A 26694-nucleotide genomic window follows, 5' to 3' on the forward strand; every position below is an offset into this window, starting at 1 on the left:
ACTCGTCATTGTCCCACTCCACAGGCTCTAAGCCTTCTATGCTTGGTGGTTCCCTAGCTGGTTCCTCCAACCATTCCTCTGCGTCCAACTAGTCCATGACTCCTAAGGCAGAACTGCAGCAGAAGTGTCTGCCCTCTGAGGAGGTTGCCCACTGGATCTCTGAATGAGTCTTCCAGTCGGTGACTCCTGGCAGAAACACGACAGGGAGAGTGTCCCCTGGGGCCAGGTCATTTTTCCTCCTATACATACTCAGAAGTGCATTTCCAGGTGCAAAGCGAGCACCTTAGAGCACTCCCCCCCCCCGAAATGCTCTGCACCATACAGGTGTTCTGCTGATAATGTGATTCCTTAGGAAACATCTTTCACATTATAGAAAGATCTCCCTGGAAGTAATAATAATTAAACGGGTCTAGATAATCATTTACTTCTGTCTTTCAGATTGATTGAAAGGGAAAATTCAGATGGAGAATTCATCCAAAGAAAACACTCAGCTTTTTTCAAAAAACACAATCCTGCCCATTGACAGGTCTTCTTCAAGATCAGAATCCTCGGCTTCGAAGGAGAAAGGAACTATCTGTGGAGGAATGAAGGTATAGTATAAATTTAGAGCTGTGGATTGTGGACTTGGCTCATTTGAAGGGGCTGGGAATTTGTCACTGGGCACACCCAACCCCAATCACAGCATCCATTTGAAGCTCATATTTTCTCCTGCGAACTGTTGTTTACCCCCTCACAGAGCTATAATTCCCAACCAACCTGGGAATTGTAGCTATGTCAGGGGAATAGGGCTCTCCTAAGAAGTCTCAGCGCCCTTAACAAACTACACCTCCCAGAATTCTTTGGAGGAAGTTGCGGCTGTCGAAACTGGTACCATAGTTTTTCAATGTATGGTGTGAGAGCGGCCTACGTCCGTCCCAATAAAAATGGGGCAAAAACTGAAGCTTGCTGCCAGTCTGGTACTGCAGAAGTGAGTTGGGGGAAAGAATTGTTCAAGAACTTGCGTTCTTGTTGGTGTGGCTGAGTCGTATTGCAAGACATGCACGCACCAAACTTGCACACAGAGGTCAACACCTTTTCCTGGCACCAGAGCACACGCTGTCGCAAAGAGACCAAATCGTCTCGTCCAAGTCTCGGGGCGGAGTGGCACTTATACTACCGGTACTTCCCCGCTTTGGAGAATTAAAAGCAAGTTGTGTTCATTAAACTTGCATTATGAGACAAATAAGATCATTCCCCCCTCTGCCTGCTTCAGAGGTAATCCGATTCCTTCACTGAATAAACCTTCAGTTGCCACTGAGCCATTAAGGAAGCGGCTTATTGCCTCCAAAAATAGACAGACAATCATATTAAAGTGCCAGCAATTTCCCCAGGGTTGGCGTTCTCTCTGCGCTGCATATAGGATTGCTGGCTAACCCGAAAAAAGGAGGCTTTTTGTTGTCGTCGTCAATGGATTTCAGCTATTTTAAACAGGTCAAGGACATGGAAACTTAGAGCCAGGGGCCAAACCTCTCTATTTGGCCCTCAGGACTCTTCCTGCACCACACCCCTTCCCTAGCCACACCCCTTCTCCCTAGGCCATACCCCTCACTGGCCCTGCTCCCAACCCCACTCCACAGCAGACCCAGGAAAAACTGAACTTTATACCCCAGGAAGCCAGGGGAATTTGCCACTGGGTCTTAGCTCATAGATCTGCACCCCATGCCCAGGAATCTCTGCTCCTAGGCATCCTTCAGATACCAGACCTTTATTTTAAAAATTCCTGCTGCTGGAAGAATGAGAAAGATTCAGTACCTAATTGTGCATATTAGGGACAATTCCATATGGGAAAATGTTCAATGAATTCACACTAAAATCCTAATGAATGTTCATTGTTATTTTTAAATTGGGGATATTTTGATGCCATATTTTAATTGTTATTTTGTAATATTTTTTAAAATGGATTGATTTTAGAGCTATGAACCACTTAGAAGTCATTCTGGCATCTAAGTGGTATATCAATCAATCAATCAATCAATCAATGAATCAATCCAACACTGGTGAAACATTTTTCATCTGTTTGCTCATTGCAGATTTTTCTTGCTGCATTATCGTTTGTTTACTTTGCGAAAGCTCTGTCAGGAAGTTACCTGAAAAGTACCATCACCCAAATAGAAAAAAGATTTGATATCCCTTCGTCTTTGGTTGGCCTGATAGATGGCAGCTTTGAAATTGGTATGTGACACACACCAATATTTTGTTGCTATATAGGCACTTTGCAGATGACAAGCTAAGTGTGTCTTAAGTTAGCCTCTCCTTGCTTCTTAAAGGGAACCTTTTAATTATAATCCTGGTCAGCTACTTCGGAGCCAAGCTTCACAGGCCAAAGATCATCGGAGCCGGTTGCCTGATCATGTCATTCGGAACATTTTTGATAGCCATGCCTCAGTTCTTTATGGGACGGTAAGTACGCCACAATTTGTAGCTGCCGTTTCGCAAACAAATGTGCAAAGCTTAATCGTTCCTTCTATTTCCAAAGTTCAGGGGTGAGTACCATTCCTTGTGTAGATAAAATTGCACCATTCATGCTCAGGGAAACTCCAAGGTTTGCAGAACTATAGGCAACTTGGGGGGAAGGGACACACGGGGAGGCGGAGCCAGAGAACAGATTGAGAGTGCTGAATGGCCATGTAACGTTGAGTGGCTATTGGAGGGATCCCCACGCCACCCAGAAATTCAGGTGGAAAAATAAACGGAATAGAGTATTCTTTAAAGGGGGCATGGCTGGCTGGCTTGCATTTCATACTGCAATGTTCTGCACTCTTTTTATAGGAGGCAATTTATATGAGGGTGACTTAGAATGGAGAATAAGATTCTCTCCCTGTGGGATTCCAATTTTGCCGCCTGTGGTACCATGCAGCTCAGGGCCGGCTCTACCATTAGGCGGAATGAGGTTCACCACAGTTGATATACATGAACTATTCATTTCGGTGTGGCCCTTGCCTTCAATTCAGGTAGCCTTCAATTCAGGTAGCCTTCAACAGGAGCGTGTGACAGGTGGTAACTTTGTAAAGAAACTGTTGGTTTTTACACAGCTATAGGTATGAGATATTTTCTTCCTCCTCCTCCAATTCAACTGTCAGCATCTCCCCGTGTCTCCAGGATCAGAACCAGCTGCCTGTCTCAGTCTTGGAAAGAGCTCAGGCACAAATCCATGCAGGTAAGAATAACAAAATAATAGCAGCACTACTCCAGGAAATATGATGTTGGTGCAATGATTCTTCTTGGCAGCTGCTTTGGTGTGATTTGATGGGAAAGGGTGTGTATATGTTGAAAGTCCCTGGATGTTTTGGGGGAGAATGATGTCAAAATACAAACGTTCGTCTCTTGGGTTTGTGTGAACAGGGTGCGAAAAGGAAACTGGAATTTCCATGTGGATTTACGTTTTGCTGGGAAATCTGCTACGTGGAATTGGGGAAACCCCGATCCAGCCTTTGGGGATTGCGTACATCGATGACCACGCCACAGAAGAGAGTGCAGCCTTTTACATTGGTATTTTGTTTTTCAAACCAGGTCGTATTTTCTTTTAGTTTCTCCCTCTGCCATATCAGATGGTTTGTCCATTCTTACTGGCCAGGTCAAAGTGCAATTTTTCAGCCTAATGTGCCTGTTCTGCTTCCTTTTTCAGGGTGTGTGCAGACGGTTGCAATAATAGGCCCCATCTTTGGCTTTCTCTTGGGGTCCTTGTGTGCCACACTGTATGTAGACATTGGCTTTGTAGACATGGGTGAGTCTGAGCAAGGCTGTTGAACACATCCCAATCTCTGAAGTGGGTTTGGCTGAAAGGCCCTGGGTCGTCCAGTGAGCTTTGTGGCCGAGTGGAGATTTGAACCCTGGTCTCCTCCGTCCTAGTCTTGACACTCTGACCACTGAACCGTTCCTACTGGTGGCTGACGTCTTCATTTCTTTCTCCCCAGACAGCATAAGCATAACTCAGAAGGACTCCCAATGGGTAGGAGCTTGGTGGCTTGGCTATTTAATAGCCGGGGTGGTCAGCATCTTTGCTGCTATCCCTTTCTGGTTCTTACCGAAACATCTTCCAAGACCAGACACCCGAAAGGATTCCAGCACTTCCTCTGAGCAGTCCAAGTTCATCAACGAAGATAACCGAGAACACCGCATCACCTACCAAGAGCAAGCGAAGTTTCTCGAGATGGCTAGAGGTGAGGCGATGTGGCTGGTGAACTGAGTCACATTCAGACTTTATAAAATCTCTTTTTTTTCAAATCAGCTAGTTTGGTAAAGCAGGTTCTCCCCCTAGAGGAGAACATGGGTTGCGGAAGGGTTAACAAGACATCCCAGGGTTAGAGAGGCGGGTCAGTTTGGAAGGCCACATGTGTGATTGGTGGGTGTGCTGTTGCTGGGGAAATTTGCATGTAGCAAATGATTGATTGGCAGCCTTACCCTATATATGCTTAGCGAGCAGCTTTCAGTTCCACTTTTGCTGCTCGCAACAAATCTCCCGCCCTCCTCTAATTTTAGGCGTTCTTGCATTGACCTTGCTGTGCCTCTCATGGGGTCGCCTGTTTTGGATCAGGGGCCTGCTAGGAATTTTGCCACTTGGCTGATTGGCTGGTGCCAGGTGGTTTTTGCCTACTACGCTGCAATAAGTCACAACTTGTAAGGTTGGCGGTTAGGCATTGGTTCAAATTGGATGGTGGAGGGGTACGGATTTTGGTTGGGCCTGCCCCTCATGGTTGCTGCTGCCTTTAGGGGTATTCCTTTAAAGGAATCCTGGGGCTATACATGTAGTCCCCGTATCCCCGCCAGGGGCCAGGGCCACGCATGAGCCTCGGGGAGCATCTGAGGGTGAGGTCAAGGGCGTGGCCCCTGCCCCAATCTCCCCCAGAGGGTGCTTACCTACTGGCTCCCATACTAGGCTAGTGGGAGTCAGATCTGTCCCAGGCGGGGGACAGATGGCAAGAACCAATGCCTAAGCAACCACTCACATTCAGTTGTATTTAAATAAAGTTGTGGCCAAATTAATGCCCAAAACCTTAAACTTAAAATATTGTGTGAAGTGTGAGTTATTGGGGGGGGGTGTCTTGGAACCTCGGCACGCAACAGTCTCTACTGATTACCCTGACTTGCTTTCCTACCCTTGGGTGATGAACCATCAAATGAGTGCATTGAGGATGTGGCTGAACCACATTGCATTGAGCTTAGTGTGAACCCTGCAACGTCTTTGAAAACAATTTTGCATTGCGTGCTGTTTTCTAGCCACTTTCTCAATAGCAGGCCACCGTTTTGTTTTGCAGATTTCCTGCCGTCGCTGAAAAGCCTCTTTGGGAACCCAGTTTTTTTTTTATACCTCTGCTCTAGCATCACCCAGTTCAATTCTCTCATTGGCATGGTGACTTACAAAGCAAAATACATTGAGCAGCAGTTTGGGCAATCATCTTCGAAGACCAATTTTGTCATAGGTATGAATGCCGTGCTTTTTCAAAACGATTGCCGTATTTTTCCATGTATAACATGCCCCCATGTATAAGACACCCCCCTATTTTGGGGGACTACAAATTAAGAAAATGTGGGGAGATTGCCCAGAGTTGTTGCACTTTTGGGGGGAGGATTGCCCAGAGTTGTTGAGCATTTTAAGGGGGAATTGCAGAAAATAGTTCACCCACATGATCTGCACAGCCACTCACATGTGTTGCAATAGCCGCTTTCCGTCTGTTCCCTCGCTGGCAGAAGCCGGCAGTTGTCTGCCCAATTGCTGCAGCAGCAGCCAATCAACAACAGCCCTTGCCGCAGCCACCAATAGCACACCCGATATCCACTGGCAATCTCTGGATCATGGCAGCAGCCAATCGTATAAGGCGAGCTCAGATTTTGAACCTTATTTTTTAGTAAAAGAAGCTTGTCTGTTACACATAAAAGTATGGCATTTAAACAGATGCCACTCTGTGCTAGCTTTGCTGAGTGGAAGCTAGGTATGGAAACAAAGCATGGTTTTCAGGTCAGAGCTTTCTTTGGGTATGTCAAAGGCTGCAGAATTGTGATGCAAACATGGAGCTTCTTATATATCATAGCATGGTTGGCTCCCATGCTAGTTCTCTTCAAAATACACTCAACTGAAATTAATAGCCCTGATGGACTTGGGTCCATTAATTTCAGTGGATCTGCTTTGAGCAGAACTTAGCTGGATGCTACCCAAGTGTTTTATTTTTGGACCAGTTGCATTCTCGTTCCTCGAAGATGGAAGTTGGAATTTCTTGGCATGGCACCTATTCAACTAGTATAATCTGTGAATGCTGTTGAGGAGGAGAAAAAGCACTCAGCAGCAATTATTGCCCATAACACAGTGCCTTCCATTGTATGTCAAGCTTTTCTTAGTGCTAAGCCTCTAGCTATGTGTGAAACAATTTAAGATTATGCAAAGCAGAGGAAGTGCCACGAAGAATAGGCAAAAGGTTTATTGCTGTTACTATAGGGCAACATTCACTGATCTGGTGCCCCCCAGACTTTTTGGATTGTTGACCATGCTGCCTGGGGCTGGTGGGAGTTATAGTTCAAAACACCCAGAGGGCACGAGTTTGGCAAAGACTGCTATAGCATAATAATGCAAGACACCCAAACAGGTCCCGATATGTTGTCTTTGGGCAGTAGGGAGATGAGAGGGGATGAGGGGAGAGAGAAATAGTCTACCTCAGATATTTCCACATCCAGCAACTTGTAAAAGTATATTAAAACTAGAGGGGGTGTGCCCAGTGCTGCCCAATAATTTTTAGAAACCAAAACATATTGTGATTTTTTTAAATGGATAGTGTAATTTATGAGCTTGGACCCGTCGTGCCAAAGAAATGGGTGAAGTCAGGCCAAAGTCACCATCTTGAATCAAAATGGCGCCTGGCATCCAAACTTCAATTATCCTCCAGTAGATATTAGGGTTAATTCAAAACAGGGAGTGCCAGCTTCGCCCTGTGACTGTAGGTGCGTGGAGCCATGGGTGCCATGCAGCGTGCAAGGCCCTAACACCAAAATTTGTGGGTGCCAGGCCTCTTCATGGGGAATTTTGTGGTTGCTCAAGCACCCAGGGCCCCAGGGAGTTGGCACCTATGAGTCCCGGGGACCAAATCCAGCCCTCCCAGCTTCTCTATTTGACCCTGGGAACTACCCTCAGGCTTGCTGTTTTTCATACCCTCCCTGAACCTTTATTCTTGGCTGGAATGTGTCTTAACTCTGTTAAAAGGCTTGTTTCTTGCCTGGGTAGAGACTAGAGAAGGACCTCTGAAATGTGTGCAGGAACTCAACTATTGCATAAAGGCAAAACTGACATGATTTGCTCCACAAGTGTTTCCCTCTGGGTCCAATTCAGAAGGTATGGAATACCAAAATCATGGGCAAGTGCGATACGGAATGTGTCTCAAAGCCACATCCAAATGATCATTCATTCAAGAAAGAGAATTGAATGATTTTTACACAGCTGAGGCACTGCTACTGCAATTTGGGTAATTGAGGGCAACGCTACAACACTCCCGGGGGTGTGAATAGGTCGTCCCCCGTCCCCAGTCTACGGATTATCCTTTAGCAACAAGTACTCTTGTAGAGATTATTTGCTCTTTACTGAATGAATAACACTCATACACTGAATGTATGATCTGAAGAAGTGTGCATGCACACGAAAGCTCATACCAAAATAAAAACTTAGTTGGTCTTTAAGGTGCTACTGAAGGAATTTTTTTTATTTTACTCATACACTTGTACCTGATTTTGACATTGCATACATTATGTAAAGACTATATTTAACGAAATGGACACTTGGTGAAATGTAAATGTCTTTTTTTATATATTGCCTTTGGGGAATTCTATATCATTACATACAGAATTATGTGAGCTGTGTCTCTGTATTTCTCTATATTCCTTTGCGTTGTGTTCCAACAGAAGGAGCAATAACTGGCACTGGCTGCTTTTTTTAAAAAATTATTATTGGGCTACCAGAATTTTTCAGGGGAATTCTATAGGTCGCTAAAAACGAGACCACGCCGTATTGATTTTCCTCTTTGTTTGAGGGGCTGTAGGTCTCATCAATATCCCTGCTGTGGCTTTGGGAATTTTCTCTGGAGGGCTGATCATGAAAAAATTCAGGCTGAACGTTTTGGGGGCGGCCAAGCTGTCCCTGGGATCCTCCTTCTTTGGCTACCTCCTCCTCCTGCTGCTCTTTGCCATCGGCTGCAAGAATGCTGACGTGGCAGGCCTGACCGTCTCCTACAAAGGGTACGTCCAGCTGGGCTGCAGCGGGGCTGGGGAGTGGCTTTGGTGAAATGCTCTTCGAAATAGACCTGCAAGAGCACCTTCTTCTTATACTTGTGTGGACTAACTTGACCGCTTTCATCTAGGGAACTCACAGCTTTCTAAGTGCCGCACAATGTTCAATCTGCACTGGCAAGAACTTGTATTTCATTAGTGTAGCGGCACCTGCTCTCTGGAACTCCCTGCCTTTTGATATTAGGCAAGTGCCTTCATTGTAGTGTTTTTGATGTCTGCAAAAACCAGTTCAGTTTAGCTTACTAATACATGTGCTTTTATTACATACATGTGGTTTTTTTAAAAAAAAAATCTGTGGATTTTATCTATATTTATTATTTTCTTGCTATTTTTAATGAATATTTTCTAACTGTTTAGAAATAGGGTATATAAATTTTAGTAAATAAATAAATAAAAGTTTTGAAAATATACTGCAGCTATAGTGGTGCCTCACAAGACGAAATTAATTCATTCCGCGAGTTGCTTTGTCTTGCGATAATTTTGTCTTGCGAAGCGCAGTTTGCTGCGGCAAAAAACAAACAAACAAAAAACCACAATTTTTAAAGAAAACTTCGTCTTGCGAGTCACCAAAAACATCGCAAAACGCTTTCGTCTTGCGAGTTTTTCGTTGTGCGAGGCATTCGTCTTGCGAAGTACCACTGTAATGTGCTGCTTTTCACTGCTACTGAAGTTTCCTGCAGCACACAGACTCAACATGTGTGTGATCTACCAGCTGTGTTCTCGGCCATGTGAATTTTTCAGAGAGTCTTAGTACCAGCACCATGCATTTAGAGCGCTCTTGTACCACTTTAAGGGGAAACACGCCATGCTCCTTCTGGCGTAGTTCATCCACCTTTGGTGCCCACCCTGTACTCAGCCCTAGAAGCCGTCAGCATGTGACAACACAGGAAGGGCTTCGACTGGCCAGCTAATCAAGTGAGGGTAGCTGATAGGTATAAAACTCTTGATGCGTTAGGGCAGGCGTCCCCAAACTTGGCCCTCCAGCTGTTTTGGGACTACAACTCCCATCATCCCTAGCTAACAGGACCAGTGGTCAGGGATGATGGGAATTGTAGTCCCAAAACAGCTGGAGGGCCGAGTTTGGAGATGCCTGAGTTAGGGGCTTCCCCTGCATGCATGGGAGATTAAGTGGATGAGACCAATAGTGGGTCCACCAATCAATCAATCAATCAATCAATCAATAAACTTTATTTGCATAGCCAACAGCCATAGCAACAGAATACACACAATATACAATTAAAAGCAGCATGGATAAAAGGATCAATCATATATCTATGACTGTCGTTCAAAAAGTGGCCCTTAGTCTCATTGCACCCTTGATGAATCTGGCAACTTTTGTTGTTATCAGGTCATTTTGGTCTGATAGAAGAAAGAACCACGTGGCCTCAGTTGGGCGGCCTGGGATAGTTAGAAGGAGTGGTGTAATAAGTTTGAGCCTCAAGTCTTTGTAGAGGGGACATGACAGAAGGATGTGAGCCCACTGTTTCCGTGTTACCGATTCCACAGGGGCAGAGTCGTTTTTCAGTTGGAATCTTTTGAAATCTGCCCAACATTGAAGACAGTGGGTCCAACATTGAAGACAGTGGTTTCTGCATATCCTGCAGAGGGAAGTGAGGGGCAGATGGGGCTTGTCAACATGGAAATGTAGCCCATCCAGGAGAAGGAAAACTCTAATCCTCAACCTCCTTTGCCTTGTGGGATATCTAAGGAGTAAACTCTACACAAATCTGGAGTGGAGTCCCTAAGACGTTTGGATGGCACCTTGTACGGCTCCTTCTGGCAATTCCCGCAGCCAAGCTGGTGCCAAACGTCTTGCTCTGCTTTCCTTTGGACCACCTCAGCAAGGCCAAGAGCAGGGGGGACTTGTCATCTGGGCAGCCCAAGACCTCCATATACACTGCCCAGGCTTACACCCCAGGAAGGTCACTTTGGTGCTGCTAGTGCAGCGGCTCGACTTCCCCCATGGAGGCACACTCCATTGCCTATCGAGACAGACAGATGCCAACAAAATACCACTTTAAAAAGTCACGGCTTCCCTCATAGAACTCTAGGAACTGTTGTTTGTTAAGGGTGCCTCCGAGAGTTACAAGGAAACCCCTATTCCCCTCACAGAGCTACAATTCCCCAAGTTCACTGGGAAAAGGGGTTGACTCTGGGAATTGTGACTCTGTGAGGGGAATAGGGGCCTCCGCACAATTCTCCGCACTCTCAGCAAACTACAATTCCCTGAATTGTGTCGGGGAAGGTATAACTCTTTAAAGTGGTATGACATTGCTTTAAATGTACAGAGCAGGAAGGGATTTAGTCAGAAGGTAAACAGCTTTTCAAAAGATGCCTCACCCCCCATACACACACTATTATAAGCCTTCTAAAATTCTGACTCTGGGATCAGTATTCCATAAGGGAAAACCATTTCCTCATCCAACCCCTGGTCTCAGAGACACAGCCTCTGGCGTACTGGAAATGTTAGCATCTTTGCCTTCAAAGAGGTTGATGGCAGCGCCTGGAACAGTAAACATGGAAAAGCTTTTCTCGGATAAAAGGATGCCATGTCGTCGAAAGCAGGCTTGCTGAGCATGTTCGACATTAGAGGGGGAAATGCCACACTGTGGTGGCGAGGGAGAAGGAAACAGAGCTTGAATCAATATCCAGTTCATAGGCCTTCCTGTAATCTCTTGAAAGGTTGTGGTAATCACTGTTGGCAGTGACCCCATCGAAAGAGACTAATATAGAGTGTCAAATGACTTCGCCTGGCTGCCATTGGCCATTCTTCAATGAAGCACTCTTTCTTGAGTATTTTCTTATAACCTCTGCAGCCTAGTCCTAGTAATTCATAGCCCTGTGCACCTAGAGCTAGGGGTAAGGAAGCTTTTTGACTAGATAAAGACCAGTTCACACCACACAGACGAACTCTGACAGGTGGGTTATGAAACCCACTTGTCAATCGTCCAATGCCATTATGACATCATATACTGTAAAAACCCCTTGTGTGGATTTAGCACTGCCTAGTGGGCAATTGGGAACCGCAGTGCAAGGGGCAGAAGTCCCCAGGCGCTGACTGTTAAACAGTTTTGGGAATTGTATTTCTGTGAGGGAAACAGGAGCCTCCAAACAACTCTCAGAACCCTTGACAAACTACACCTCCCAGAATTCTTTGGGGTAAGCCATGACTGTTTAAAGTGGCATCATCACAATTTAAATGTATGGTGTGGGTGGGGCTGTCGATTAAATTATGGGCACCTAGCACATCATTGTTTTCTTTTAGAAAACAGGTGGAAGACATGCTTTTTTCCATCAGGTTTTTGGATGTGGAGAACGTCAAGGGTTGGAATTTTATGAATAGTTTGCTGCTGTTGTTACGGGTTGCATTGAAAAGTTTGCTTTTCAGTTCTTGTGTTGTACAGTTAGGATGTGGTTTTGTGTTGCAAACTGCCCCACAGCCTTTTGGTGAAGGACTATAGCTGCGTCTGTTTTGGATGCAGAAGTTCAAGTTCAATCCATGACATCTCCAGGTAGCGCTGGGAAAGATAACACTGAAGAGCCACTGCCAACCAGTGTTGACAGTACTGATCTAGATTGGCCAATGGCCTGACTCCATATGAGACACCTTCCTCTGTATATTAATTAATTACATTTCCATTGACCAGGCTGGTTGGGGATAATGGTTACTGGAGTCTGCAATGTTGCCCATTTACTTCTGTGACCTAAGTGGAAATTCAGTGACTATTGGGTTGTATCCAATGGAGTATTAGTGGCAAGGAGAATTCTCCCCTCCTCCCTCCCTACACAGAGACAGCTTGCTAAGTGGGGCATAGCTGCTATGCTATCTTTTTTAGCTGGTGAATCCCTGTTGCTTACCAGGAGGGAGGCTGTGGGGAGGTCAGCACGGTGCAAACGTACCCAGAGGACTGCGGGACTGGCTCCTCCAGTGCATTTGCACCGTGCTGACCTCTTTGCTATCTTTCTCCTCTTCCTCCTCCTCTCTGGAGAGCCCAAAAGTTTGCATAGTGGCTGCACCCCGCCTGCAGAACTGCTTCTGTCCCCATAGCAGCCTCCTGCATACTCCAAAATGCCTCTCCTAATTATTTCCCCCTTCCCTTTCTCCAGCCACAAACAGGTGGAACGAACTCTGTTTTCGGAGTGCAACTCGGGCTGCATCTGCTCCAAGAATGAATGGGATCCCATATGCGGGGAAAACGGAATCACCTACATCTCGGCTTGCCTTGCTGGTTGCAAAACATCCAATGGAAGTGGGAAAGACATGGTAAGTGGCTTCTTTCTAACTGGTCCTTCCTTTACTTTGATAAGCAAAGGACCAATTCACATGTTTTTGCAATGTCCTATACTCACAAAGTTTTGGGAGAAAATGGTGAATTATATAAATATGACTGCACCAAAAAAAGCTAAAATTTTCAGAGGATAATATTTTTTTTTAACTACATACCAGCTATATCAAATTTGACAGCTGGACAATGTCAATGGATTCTCTGTGACCTTACTGTGCCCAAAAGGTCGATGTTGCTGCATTGGAAAAATAAAAGTGCATGGCTCCATTTATTCAGTGGATTGAAGGCATGACTACACTTGCCACCTATGCGTGGATTGCATATAGATGTAGACTTTCCATGGAGAAGTATAATGGAATTTGGAACTCATTTATATGAAATCCAATAGGTCAAAATGGTAACTGTTAACTGTTAACAATTGGTATAGTGATCTACTACACCTTTTTGCATTTTTCTTTCTTCGCAAAATACAACACCACTTTTCATGTGTTGTATTTAAATCCAATTTTAAAAAATTTAAGCGAAGGAACAATTCTCACAACCCTTCTCATGCTCATTTGCAATGGTGGAATCAAGCTGGCTCCAAGTCAAGTATTAGCTCCCAACATGGAATTGCAAATGTCAGGGCTCAAGAGGGCTGCCAGCCCCCCCTTTTTTACAGTTGGACCGATGGCAGTCAGATACAGAGGGTAGAGTGAGACTGCAGCTCACCCCCCCCCCCACCAAACACACCTCCAGTTCTCCAGAATGTCCTCTCCATAGTCTGCTGCCTTGGTCGTCTTTGTGCTCTGGTTATAAATGTCACCAGCCCTACTGCCCTAGTATCAGGGACTGGACTGCAGGGGACGAGACTGAGGAGGAATGGTGGAGCTCGCCTCCGCCTCACTTGTCTTCCTGAAGCTTCCAGAGAAGAGGAAGGCAGTATTGAATTACAGCAGTGGTTTGAGGAAGGTCACAGCTCAGAGACAGGCAGAAACAGAAGAGTTGGGAGTTGTTGGGAGAAGACAAGGAGGAAGCAGAGCCAGAGCAGCCAGCTGACACGTTGTCACTGGAGAGTATTTCTGACCCCCCCCCTTCTCCCAGAACCTGGTGTTCATTGAGAGTTCAAGAGCAAAGGACTAAGAGACATCCCCTGGTGGCCACCATAAGGGGAAGTGCTGTTGCTAGGAAGGGAGGGGGCAGGAGCTCAGTTGGAGCAACGCCATTAACGGGAGACTGACTGCATTCCTTTGTCTTTTACTGAGATGATTGAATAAACTCATTAGTAAGAACTCTTCTTTGTTTTTCTCTGCTTCTTCCTGCCACTGGGAGAGGGATAGAATTCCCTGAAGCCTGACACCTAGTTAAGAAAGGAAAGGAAATGGTTGTCCATGCCTGCTGATGCAACATCATAAGGGTTTTTATTGGTGAGGGGAGGTACCCATCAAAGTGGATGTAGGATCCACCATATTGTGGTTGGTTAGACCTAGAGGGCACCTTGCTCAATGATCCCTTACAAGTGGCACTGGCACTGGCCCTGGCACTGGCCCTGCCCAGACCCTATAGCCATGGATACCGGTAGCCATCTGTCATGGTTGAGATTTCTGCATTGCAGTGGGTTGGACTAGATAACCTTCAGGATCCCTTATGATTATATGATTTTGGCACAACGTAGCTCATATCTGTGCTTGTTTCAGCACCTCTCCCCATTCCAAGTCCATTGGTTGGATCCAGAGACATGGAAGTCCACTCACTGGATAAGACACAGTCAGCTCCTGTAAATGGATGGAGTGGGTGCCAATCTCTGCTCCCCATTTCTCTGTGCCCCCTAAAAAATGGTTACGGAGGGGCCCTCAAACAATGTTGGAAATGGCATTCATGAGGAATGTGGAAACAGCACCTCTGCTCTATCAAACCTGATTTCATTCCTGGAAAGACAACTTTCTTGAATAGAAGGACATTTTTGAATCCAACCCATTTTGACCTTAGTCAAATGTCATGGTGTCAAACTGTAATGCCAGGACTTTTGCAAAAGTGTATTGCTATCTGAAGTCGTCACTGTGTCCCTTCCAGCATTCAAAAACTTCTCACAGTTGGGAATGTTTTGCTTTTTAAACTGTTAGGAACAATGTGCTGGTTTTATTTTATTTTTATTTTTTTAAAGGCCTTGATTTTCTGTAGCTTTGGTCCATGATTAACCTTGCATGTCATATTTACCACACACCAGTATCTGAACCCACATTTTTACGTGCTTCGTTCCAGATATTTTATAACTGCAGCTGTGTGGGGAACACGGAATTGTCGTCAAGGCAGTCTTCAGCTGTGATGGGACCGTGCCAAAAAGGAAACGAATGCCCCAAAATGTTCCTCTATTTTCTGGTTGTATCAGTAATCACATCTTTTACCCTGTCCATTGGAGGGACCCCTGGATACATTTTACTCCTACGGTGAATAGCTTTGTCATTTCCACTAGATGCAATACGTATCCCTAAGTGCTAAAGGGAATTATGTAGGAATGGAAATTTAGCAGGAGGGGACAGATCAGTCTATGGCTGTGTCATTGTCTCATGTGCTCACTGATTCCATCCTATTTCAGCATTAATCTGCATTTTGTGTGTGTGATATTTATATATATTATTTATATCACACACACACACACACATTCCCATGCATACATGATTTTTCAAAAACTTAATTTAAATATGTAAAATAAAATTTATCTCATTGCACACAGTTCTCAACATATTTTATCCTAAAATGTGTGCTTTAATGCTTTTTGGTAATTTTTTCCCCACCCAGGAAGTGTGGATCAGAAATCAAATTCGTCAAGCATCCTTTGCCATTGGCGTCAAATTCCCCCTCCTCTCCTTAACAGCTAGCCCAGAAGTAGAGCACCTGATCTACATCTAGCAGAGGGCCTGAGTTCCCCCAGATTTTGCTGGACTTAAGCTCCCACCATCTCTAACTGTTGGCTGAGCCAACTGGGGCTGATGGGAGGTGGGCTCCAGCAACACCTGGAGGGCAACAGGTTTCCCAGCCGGGATCTAGTGGAACTTGCCTGATGTTGACGTGATGGTTTTCTGCATTTTTGACATGAGAAGTTGAGCCAGACCATTGGTCCATCTAGCTCAGCACTTATCTACCCCAGGGTTTCCCAAACATGGGCCTCCAGCTGGTTTTTTGGGCTACAATTCCCATCATCCCTCACCACTGGTCCTGCTAACTAGGAGTGATGGGAGTTGTAGTCCAACAACAGCTGGAGACCCAAGTTTGGGAAACTCTAATCTACGCTGACCGAAAGTGGTTCTCCTGGATTTCAAGCTGGGTTCTCTCCCAGCCATACCTGGGGATTGAACCTGGGACTTCCCTTGTGCAAGACAGATGCTCTACCACTTGAGTTACAGCCCTTCCAGCATTCCATAGCAGTGGCTATCAGTGGGAAGTGGGGCAGGAAACCACAAAACATTTTGTATTTATTTATTCATTTCATAAAATTTATGCGCCACTTGATTGCAAAAACAAAAAAACAAATGAAAACAGCAACCCCTCAAAGCGTTATACCGTAAGCTAAAACAAAATAATAATAATAATAAAATTCATTCCAGTAGCACCTTAGAGACCAACTAAGTTTGTCATAGGTATGAGCTTTCGTGTGCATGCACACTTCTTCCGAAAGATAAAACAAGAAAACTGAGAGAAAATTACAACCCTCCTTATGAAGGTAAAATACTGAAGGCAATTAAGATTACCTCAACTTTTTAAGCATCCAGGTAGGCTTGTCGAAACAAGGATGTCTTGAGCAGGTGCAAAAAAGAGGTTGGTGAAGGTGCCTGCTTGGTATCAATAGGCAGGGAGTTCCAAAGTTTAGGAGCTGCCACACTAAACGATTGAGTTCTTACAAATGCGGAACATTGTAGGACTGTGCTGCAAATCAGGTCTGAGAACTTAAAAACAATGCTGCCGAGTGGAAGCCAGCCATTTATAGTAAAGGTAAAGGACCCCTGGACGGTTAAGTCCAGTCAAAGGCGACTATGGAGTTGCTGCGCTCATCTCGCTTTCAGGCCAAGGGAGCCGGTGTTTGTCTGCAGACAGCTTTCTGGCCAGCATGACTAAACTGCTTCTGGCACAACGGAACACCGTGATGGAAACCAGAGCTCACAGAAATGCCGTTTGCCTTCCTGCCACAGTGGCACCTATTTATCTATTTGCACTGGCATGCTTTCGAACTGCAAGGTTGGCAGGCGCTGGGACAGAGCAACGGGAGTTCACCCTGTCGTGGGAATTCGAACCACCAACCTTCTGATCAACAAGCCCAAGAGGCTCAGTGGTTTAGACCACAGCGCCACCCACATCCCTAGGCATTTGTAGGAACAAGGGCTGAACCAACCAAGTCAAGGTCTCTCGTTATAGGCCTTCACTAAATGTATGGGTATCGGGGGTGGAGCTAGCCGGGTGCCACATATGGGGCAGGGGCAGAGGGAGAGCCCTTGGTCTTCTTTTGCATGCAAGTGTCTTACAGACAAATAATAGGTTCACTGAGTTTCTGTTACTGGGATTTGAAAGGGAGGGTTTATATCGCATCTGAGCCACCATTGGGCGATACCAACATTCTATCCGCATTTGTCAAATGTGTGCTGTTTCCTAGGTCCCTGATTTGCCAGGTGCACCTGATAAGCTGATCAAAGTTTTACTGCTGGTGGTACATTTCTTTTGTTACCACCTGCAAGATTGGAAAATGCCCCAATCCCTCCTCTTTAAAATGTTTTTCGTGTTTTGGAGGCTTTCTTCAGTTGTGGAAGCTTTCTGATTTTAAATTAAGCATTTGGGATTTTAAAAAAAGACTAGCAGACCACCTGATGGAAGCCTGTTTCTGAAAATATTTATTCATATTAGATCTGAGAAGGGTTTACTGTAATAATATTGAACTTCCAAGTGTATTTCATCTTAGAATCCTAAAGGTGGCAGTATAATGCCAAGACTAACTCCTGGGACTTTTAAAGGGGAAGCAATTTTATTTATAGATGTAGCATACAGTATATGAAAAGGTTTATGCAGATGTAGAAATGGAAAAGCCCCAATAAATTATTCGTTAAAAATTAGAATGAAAAGGAATCACATATACAAGAATATAAAGCAGATCCAACAAGCCTGATGCCTGCCTACCACTGGGCTAGAGTTTACTAGCTTCTCCAACCCTCTTTCCACCCCTGCAAACCCCTCTCACTTTCTTTGCTGAGTCACAACTGTCCTGTAAAAAGTACAGGCAGTTCCTCCTTGAGATAAGCACACCTTTGCAGCTAAGTTCACGCAACAATGTGTTTTGAACGTCATGCCTTTTTGTGCTTCATATATTTCAGATGCATCAATCCACACCTCAAATCTTTTGCATTGGGCATCTACACTTTAGCCATCAGAGTTCTTGGTAAGTATGAGTCAGACTCTGCGTCTCACTGGCATTTATTCATTTGTTGCGTTTATCATAATAACAATAACAATAACAATAACAATAACAATAACAATAACAATAATCTGGGCGGCTTCCAACAGAAAAATACAATACAATAATGGATTAAACATTAAAAGCCTCCCTAAACAGGGCTGCCTTCAGATGTCTTCCAAAAGTCTGGTAGTTGTTTTTCTCTTTGACATTTGATGGGAGGGCATTCCACAGGGCGGGTGCCACTACCGAGAAGGCCCTCTGCCTGGTTCCCTGTAACTTGGCTTCTCGCAACGAGGGAACCACCAGAAGGCCCTCGGTGCTGGACCTCAGTGTCCGGGCAAAACGATGGGGGTGGAGACGCTCCTTCAGGTATACTGGACCGAGGCCATTTAGGGCTTTAAAGGTCAGCACCAACACTTTGAATTGTGCTCGGAAACGTACTGGGAGCCAATGTAGATCTTTCAAGACCGGTGTTATGTGGCCTCGGCGGCCGCTCCCAGTCACCACTCTAGCTGCCACATTCTGGATTAATTGTAGTTTCCGGGTCACCTTCAAAGGTAGCCCCACGTAGAGCGCATTGCAGTAGTCCAAGCGGGAGATAACCAGAGCATGCACCACTCTGGCAAGACAGTCTGCAGGCAGGTAGGGTCTCAGCCTGCGTACCAGATGGAGCTGATAGACAGCTGCCCTGGACACAGAATTGACCTGCGCCTCCATGGACAGCTGTGAGTTAATTGAATTTGTATACTGCCCGTCACCCGCAGGCCTCAGGGCAGTTTGCAGCAGCACCCATTGGAAGATTTGCAGTGCCACATCATGACTCTGGATTTGCATGAAGTCACCTTAGTGGCTGTGTGGGGTGGGAAGGGGGAAGCTCTAGGGGGGTCAATCTCAGGGTTGTGGGTTCAAGTGCCACATTAAGCAAAAGATTCCTGCATTGCAGGGACTTGGACGAGATGATCCACGCAGTCCCTTCCAACTCTCCAATTCTACATATGACTCTATGAATGGCAGGGGAGTTGATGGGCAGAGTGAGCCTAATATATGTTTGTTTTTCTTTGTACAGCCGGAATCCCGGCTCCAGTGTACTTTGGAGTCTCAATAGACACAACATGCCTCAAATGGGGAAGCAAAAGGTGTGGAGGCCAGGGAGCTTGCAGGCTGTATGATTCTAATGCATTCAGGTAACTGCGTTTGAGATTTTTCTGCATTTGTAACCCTCAGGTCTTCAGAATCTTCTCTGAGTTTATTGATAACTGGAGAACCTAGATCCTTTGGGAATCAGCCTTCAGTAGGTTGCTGGTCACCTCTGATGTTATAGAGCAGGGGTCCCCAAACTAAGGCCTGGGGGCCGGATGCGGCCCAATCACCTTCTAAATCCGGCCCGTGGGCGGTCCGGGAATCAGCATGTTTTTACATGAGTAGAAGGTGTCTTTTTATTTGAAATGCATCTCTGGGTTATTTTTGGGGCATAGGAATTCGTTCATATTTTTTCCCCAAAATATATTCCGCCCCCCCACAAGGTCTGAGGGACAGTGGACCGGCCCCCTGCTGAAAAAGTTTGCTGACCCCTGTTATAGAGGATGTGAATAAGGAAGAGGAGTCCCCTCTGGCTGCCATTGGCTTAGCTGCTCTGAAGTCACAGAAGGGCACGACAGCCTACATCTAAGCCAGCTAAATGCTGATAGAGAACTGGGAGGGCATTTGCTTCTAAATTCTAAGGTCAACAAGCAATTTCTGCTAAATTAAAGGTTGCCCACAGTTCATGGCCTTACAAATAGCATGTTCTTAGCACAAATTGGGTGGTTGCCTGTAGATGGGAAAGCCATTTAACAGGCAAGCATTTGCTTAATTCTATTGATGTAGAAGATGTTTCATATTACCTGGCGCATGCCTGATGAAGCTGGTCTCTCAGCAGAGTTGGTGGAAGGATGTGCTGTAAATGACCTTACAAGAAAAAACAGAGTTCAATTCATATTGATTCAGAACATATATAGAACAATGGAATTGTTTTATTGTGATATTTTCAATATGGATCTTTACTTCTTGATGCTTATGTAATTGGGTTTTTTTCTAACTGTAAATGGCTCAGAAGCCCATTCTAATAATAATAAAAATAATGATCATAATCAATAATAATCACAATCAACAAAATATAACAATTCATAACAATTACAGGTATATTAAAATTAGTTTATAATTAATGATAATAAAATTGCTATTGTCTATTATATTTGTTGTTGTTGTTTAGTTGTTTAGTCGTGTCCGATTCTTCGTGGCCCCATGGACCATAGCACGCTAGGCACTCCTGTCTTCTACTGCATCCCGCAGTTTGGTCAGACTCATATTGGTAGCTTCGAGAACACTGTTCAACTATCTCATCCTCTGTCGTCCCCTTCTGCTAGTGCCCTCAATCTTTCCCAATATCAGGGTCTTTTCCAGGGAGTCTTCTCTTCTCATGAGGTGGCCAAAGTATTTAATTATATTTATTATAATTAAATATAAAGTAAAATAAAAAAAATTCCTTCAGTAGCACCTTAAAGACCAACTAAGTTTTTATTTTGGTATGAGCTTTCGTGTGCATGCACACTTCTTCAGATACCACACGAAAGCTCATACCAAAATAAAAACTTAGTTGGTCTTTAAGGTGCTACTGAAGGAATTTTTTTTATTTTACTTCGATCCAGACCAACACGGCTACCTACCTGTAACCAAATATAAAGTAGTTAATTATATTTATTAACTAATAATAAATAATGCGGAACCAGAGACCAAATAGCAAACATGCGCTGGATTATGGAGAAAGCTAGAGAGTTCCAGAAAAACGTCTACTTCTGCTTCATTGACTATGCAAAAGCCTTTGACTGTGTCGACCACAGCAAACTATGGCAAGTTCTTAAAGAAATGGGAGTGCCTGATCACCTCATCTGTCTCCTGAGAAATCTCTATGTGGGACAAGAAGCTACAGTTAGAACTGGATATGGAACAACTGATTGGTTCAAAATTGGGAAAGGAGTACAACAAGGTTGTATATTGTCTCCCTGCTTATTTAACTTATATGCAGAATTCATCATGCGAAAGGCTGGACTAGATGAATCCCAAGCAGGAATTAAGATTGCCGGAAGAAATATCAACAACCTCAGATATGCAGATGACACAACCTTGATGGCAGAAAGTGAGGAGGAATTAAAGAACCTTTTAATGAGGGTGAAAGAGGAGAGCGCAAAATATGGTCTGAAGCTCAACATCAAAAAAACCAAGATCATGGCCACTGGTCCCATCACCTCCTGGCAAATAGAAGGGGAAGAAATGGAGGCAGTGAGAGATTTTACTTTCTTGGGCTCCTTGATCACTGCAGATGGTGACAGCAGTCACGAAATTAAAAGACGCCTGCTTCTTGGGAGAAAAGCAATGACAAACCTAGACAGCATCTTAAAAAGCAGAGACATCACCTTGCCGACGAAGGTCCGTATAGTTAAAGCTATGGTTTTCCCAGTAGTGATGTATGGAAGTGAGAGCTGGACCATAAAGAAGGCTGATCGCCGAAGAATTGATGCTTTTGAATTATGGTGCTGGAGGAGACTCTTGAGAGTCCCATGGACTGCTAGAAGATCAAACCTATCAATTCTTAAGGAAATCAGCCCTGAGTGCTCCCTGGAAGGACAGATCGTGAAGCTGAGGCTCCAATACTTTGGCCACCTCATGAGAAGAGAAGAATCCTTGGAAAAGACCCTGATGTTGGGAAAGATTGAGGGCACTAGGAGAAGGGGACGACAGAGGACAAGATGGTTGGACAGTGTTCTCGAAGCTACGAACATGAGTTTGACCAAACTACGGGAGGCAGTGCAAGACAGGAGTGCCTGGCGTGCTATGGTCCATGGGGTCACGAAGAGTCGGACACGACTAAACAACTAAACAACAACAATAAATAATGCTTGTTAATTATGAATAATAATTAATAACAGCAGCAACATTACATAATAATATATTATATATTCAATTTGAACCAATGGCTTCAAGTTACAAGAAAGGAGATTCTGACATCAGGAAAAACTTTCTGACAGTAAGAGCTGTTCGATAGTACAGCTGACTTCCTTGGAAGCTAGTGATTCTGCTTTTTTGGAGGTTTTTAAGCAGAGGTTGGATGGTCAACTCTCATGATGCTTTAGCTGAGATTTCTGCATTGCAGCGGGTTGGACTAGAAGACCCTTGGGGGTCCCTTCCAACTCTTAGAGTTTTATGATTCTATGATTCTAATATTGCACCTGAGAATTAGCACTAAGGCAAATCCATATTTTATCTGAAGAAGTGTGCATGCACACGAAAGCTCTTACCAATGACAAACTTAGTGGTCTCTAAGGTGCTACTGGAAGGATTTTTTCCCCCAACCATATTTTATGGTAATTCAGATAATTATGAGTTTTGGCAACACAATCAAGCAAAGAAGCATCAGTGCAAGTAATGGATTCAAAATTCTTCTTGCCTCACAGGTATATCTATCTGGGCTTGACTGTTGTTCTAGGCACCATGTCTACCTTCTTAAGTGTCGCTGTCTTGATCATCCTGAAGAAAAGATACACCCCACACAACGAAACCATCCCAGCCATTGGAGAGAGAGACAGCACCTCTGTTAAAAGCAGGAAAAGCGACTTCGTCAATAGCGACCACGTGATTCAGACAACCTACTGGCCAGAGAAAGAAACTCGACTTTAGGGAGACTCGATGTATTTTTAAGCAGTCTCTCTTCCAACGTGGAAAATTCTGACCTATGTTTCATTATAAGTTAACGTGTTTGAATGAGAGAGCTGGGTGGGCGGGCACAACTTTTTGCTAAATACAATAAGCTTCCAAACACCTTTCTAGAACTTGTAGAGGCCTTTAAAAATGCAATATTGCATTTGCCTTTCTCAAAATACAGAACAAAACTCTTCCTTCTCCACATGAAACAAAAATCTGGCTTGATGAATGCAGCTTTCCTTGAGAGAATCTTCCGTTTGGAGTGGTTGTGGCTGGTTTGCCATCTCAGCATGACTAAGAAGGCATTGTGCCCTTGTAACAATTGCTCCCATTTATTATTATTATTATTATTATTATTATTATTATTATTATTATGTTGATGTTTAGAGCAGGGACAAGAAACTTCCAGCGCTCCAGATGTTGTTGAACTACAACTACCCTTTGTAAAAATGTTATGAGAGACATTGCACATATCTTTGTAAACCAGGAAAACCTTTAATAAAAAATAATTTTTTTTAAAAAAAAACAACACTACCATGATCCCTGGCCATTGACCATGGTAGTGATGGGAAGTGAAGTCCAACAATATCTGGCACGCCAAAGACTCCCCACCCTTGTTTTACAGGGCAAAATATCAACTCCAAGGCACTCATAGGATGACGATTGCTCACCGCTACACTTAAAAGGTGGGGCAAGCATCTTAGAAGCCTTCTGCGTCTGAGTGAATTCAACCTATGGTGGACTACTTAGCTGTCCAATCCCTTTATTTATTTTGGTTTGGTTTCCTATAGCACTCAGTATGGCTACCTGAGCTTGCGGGAACTATCAGCTCTCAACTGTGCACCTTCTTGGCCCTTGAGATTAAGCATCAAGACAGGAAAAGGGTTCGGTATTTTCCTTTGCTTCTGGAGAGAGCATATATGGAGAGGCCGAAGCGGGTGGGGTAGAGTAGCTACATTAGCTTCCTGGTAGGTGGACCATTGTTGCTTACCAGGAGGGAGATGGGGAGGGGCAAGGCAGCGCGGTGCAAACACACTGACAGGAGCACTGGCTTGGCTCCACTGGCGTGTTTGCCAGCATCTCCGATACCTTACAGCTCATTGTCCCACTAAGCTGCAGCAATTCCGTTGCCCAGAAGCTATCATTGCAGCTCCACCCCATCTGACAAGCAGCGTTTGTGGAGAGGGTAGCTGCAATGTATCGACCCTTCTTCTGCAATAGGTCGTCATTGAAAAGACACCCCTCTTTGTAAAAAAAGAATACTGGCATTTTACTCCCAAGCCTACCTACTATTAAGTAAGGACCAACTCGCAAGTGAACATGGCTAGGTCAGGCTGATGAGGAAATAACTTCTGTGACTCTCCTACAGGCAGCTTGAAGGGCAGCTATTGTACTCCAGATATTTGGAAGGCTTTGGGTGACTGTTTGGTGTGGTTTATTGGGGGATGGGGGTGTCTGCTGCTAACTAACAATGCCATTTACAATCTGGGTTGTGTACAGTATATATTTTACTCCAAATACATAAATAAGCAACACAATTCTCTTTCAAAGTAACCCAGCTTCTTTCTAAGAAAAGTTGCGTTCTACAGCCTCTGTCTGTAACCCAAATTTGCACGTATTTTGCTATTATGTATAAAGGATTGTACTTTCATAATTTACAGTCTGATCCCATAATGTTTATTCACATGAAGGTCAGTGGGGGTTATTCACAAGCCACTATTCATAGGATTGCTGCCTTAATCATTGTTACAGGTAGGTAGCCGTGTTGGTCTGACGTAGTCGAAACAAAATAAAATATTCCTTCAAGTAGCACCTTAAAGACCAAGTTTGTCATTGGTATGAGCTTTCATGAAGAAGTGTGCATGCACACGAAAGCTCATACCAATGACAAACTCAGTTGGTCTCTAAGGTGCTACTGGAAGGAATTTTTTTATTTTGTTTTGCCTTAATCATTGTGAGGGACAGGAAGCCACTAGATCATTGAATCTTCTTACTGGGGATAGGAAATGACAGAACATTTTGGTGGGTGGGGTGACCTCGGGTGCCCAATAAATTCCCCCTTTTTTGTACAATTTTTTAAAAGCTTTGTATTTGCTTCAAGCAGCTGGGAAGCTTTTATATATATATATATATATATATATTCAAGAAAGTAAAGAAGATAAACACAACCTCTTGCCCATTATTATTCATTTGTCTATCATATTAAACAAGGGAAGTCAAGCCTACCAGCTCCATAAGTCTCTAAAATTCTCAGAAATTTCCCCCAAAGCAGCCAAAATTTACCTTCCACCTTCACAGGGGACAAATGGCCCCATGAAAATTGAGCAGGAAATAACAAGGCTTCCACGATTCGTTGTAAACTAGTGGTGTTTATCAGATTTAGATAAATTCCAAGGTGCTGTGGGGCACCTCAGAGAGATTTTGGGCTTGTCAGAGGTGAAGGGGGATCTGTATGAGACAGCACACACTGAAATAGGGAGCCCTGAAGTGCTTTGTGGCCCCTCAGTGATCCAGACATTTTTAAAAAAGGTTGTAGGCAAGTGTCTGCTCAAAGTGATTGTGCTTCTCTAAACTTACCATTGTGCCAAGGTGGAGTGATTGAAGGAAAGGAGAGTAAAGGTCACAATGAGAAGAAAGTAGTGGAGGAACCCTGCTAACTGATCAACAAAGCTTGTAATCAGAGGGAATAATTTAACCTGGAAAGTGAATCCCTTTTGGTTCTTTCTAATCCCAAATCTATTTTTAAAGTGGCAATCACAAAAGCTCCTGGACTTATTTGTCTCAGCTCACACATTTCTTACTCAGGGGCACCTTGTGTCTGTATTTTTCAGACCTGTTGCCCACAAAACCCCATGAGAAGATGAATGGCTTCCATTCTTTGCTCACCCTACAACTGCAATGGCTGTCCTTTGTCCAGTACCACCTCAACATAGAAAAGTTATCCATGTTTCCTTTTTTTTTTAAAAAAAGAAACTTTACAGTTGCCATGCACAACACCCGCTATTTGCATATAAATTAGTAAGCTTTATCCACTCTGGAGATGGAAGTATGCCTGAGAATTTCATCCACTTCTGCCTAAAGGAAGGGGGAGTTATAGCCATTTTCAGATTTCCCAATTGTAAATGGGGGGAGGAATAGTGGACTCAGTGATGGCTGCTCTTGTGGGGAAACTGCTGCAAGCTATCCTTGAAAAATAGAATAAGAAATATGCCCTTACAAGCCGTGACCTTGTCTGCAAATTTCATCCAATTCTGCCACCCCAAAATAAAGTTATAGACAATTCATTTTTTTGTTGGAGGGGGAGGCCTATTTTAGTCTAGAACAGAAGCCCCTGCAACTACAGTGGTACCTCGGTTTAAGAACCATCCAGTTTAAGAATGATTCGGTTTACAAACTCCGCAAAACCAGAAATAGTGTCTTGGGTTGAGAACTTTACCTCGGTCTAAGAACAGAATCCGAATGGTGGAAGGGAACCGGCAGAGGGAGGCCTCATTAGGGAAAGCACGTCTCAGTTTAAGAATGGTTTCAGTTTAAGAACGGACTTCCGGAACGGATTAAGTTCATAAACCTAGGTACCACTGTATTTGCTTTCAGTTTGGCAGGCTTTGTGCACTCTGGATGGGCTAGCATCTCTGAAAATTCAACCCACTTCTGTTCATCTGCAATTTCTCAATAGTGGGGGGGGGGAGAGAGAGAGACCCCAAGCTGAATCAGACACCTTATGAAGTGCCTTGGGCCAAGATGGACTGTTTCATGAAGTGCCAAACTGGGATCCAAACAAAATCTTGTGGTTGGTTGACGACACTTTTCTGGAAGTAGGACAAAAGAATGTGCACAGATCTGGCCATCTCATTCCACATCTTGGTTTGTTTGTTTTGTATACAGTTTCTAGCTATGATGTAATAAGTGATTTTGAAAAAAATCCTTTGGAAACAAATTAAAATATAT

At 44.2% G+C, this 26694-nt stretch overlaps 1 protein-coding gene across 1 annotated transcript; it reads left to right on the forward strand.

The window, feature by feature from the left end:
* Positions 1-26694, forward strand: SLCO1C1 (solute carrier organic anion transporter family member 1C1). The gene is made up of 14 exons (XM_035128465.2): positions 1-590; positions 2070-2211; positions 2307-2439; positions 3072-3196; positions 3382-3528; positions 3665-3763; positions 3954-4199; positions 5295-5459; positions 8058-8253; positions 12412-12568; positions 14832-15016; positions 17927-17991; positions 19076-19193; positions 22500-26694. Exons 1-14 carry the CDS (start codon positions 462-464, stop codon positions 22720-22722), a joined length of 2130 nt encoding a protein of 709 aa, XP_034984356.1. The 5' UTR covers positions 1-461; the 3' UTR covers positions 22723-26694.

This window comes from Zootoca vivipara, chromosome 10, assembly GCF_963506605.1.
Source record: "Zootoca vivipara chromosome 10, rZooViv1.1, whole genome shotgun sequence".
Lineage (NCBI taxonomy): Eukaryota > Metazoa > Chordata > Lepidosauria > Squamata > Lacertidae > Zootoca > Zootoca vivipara.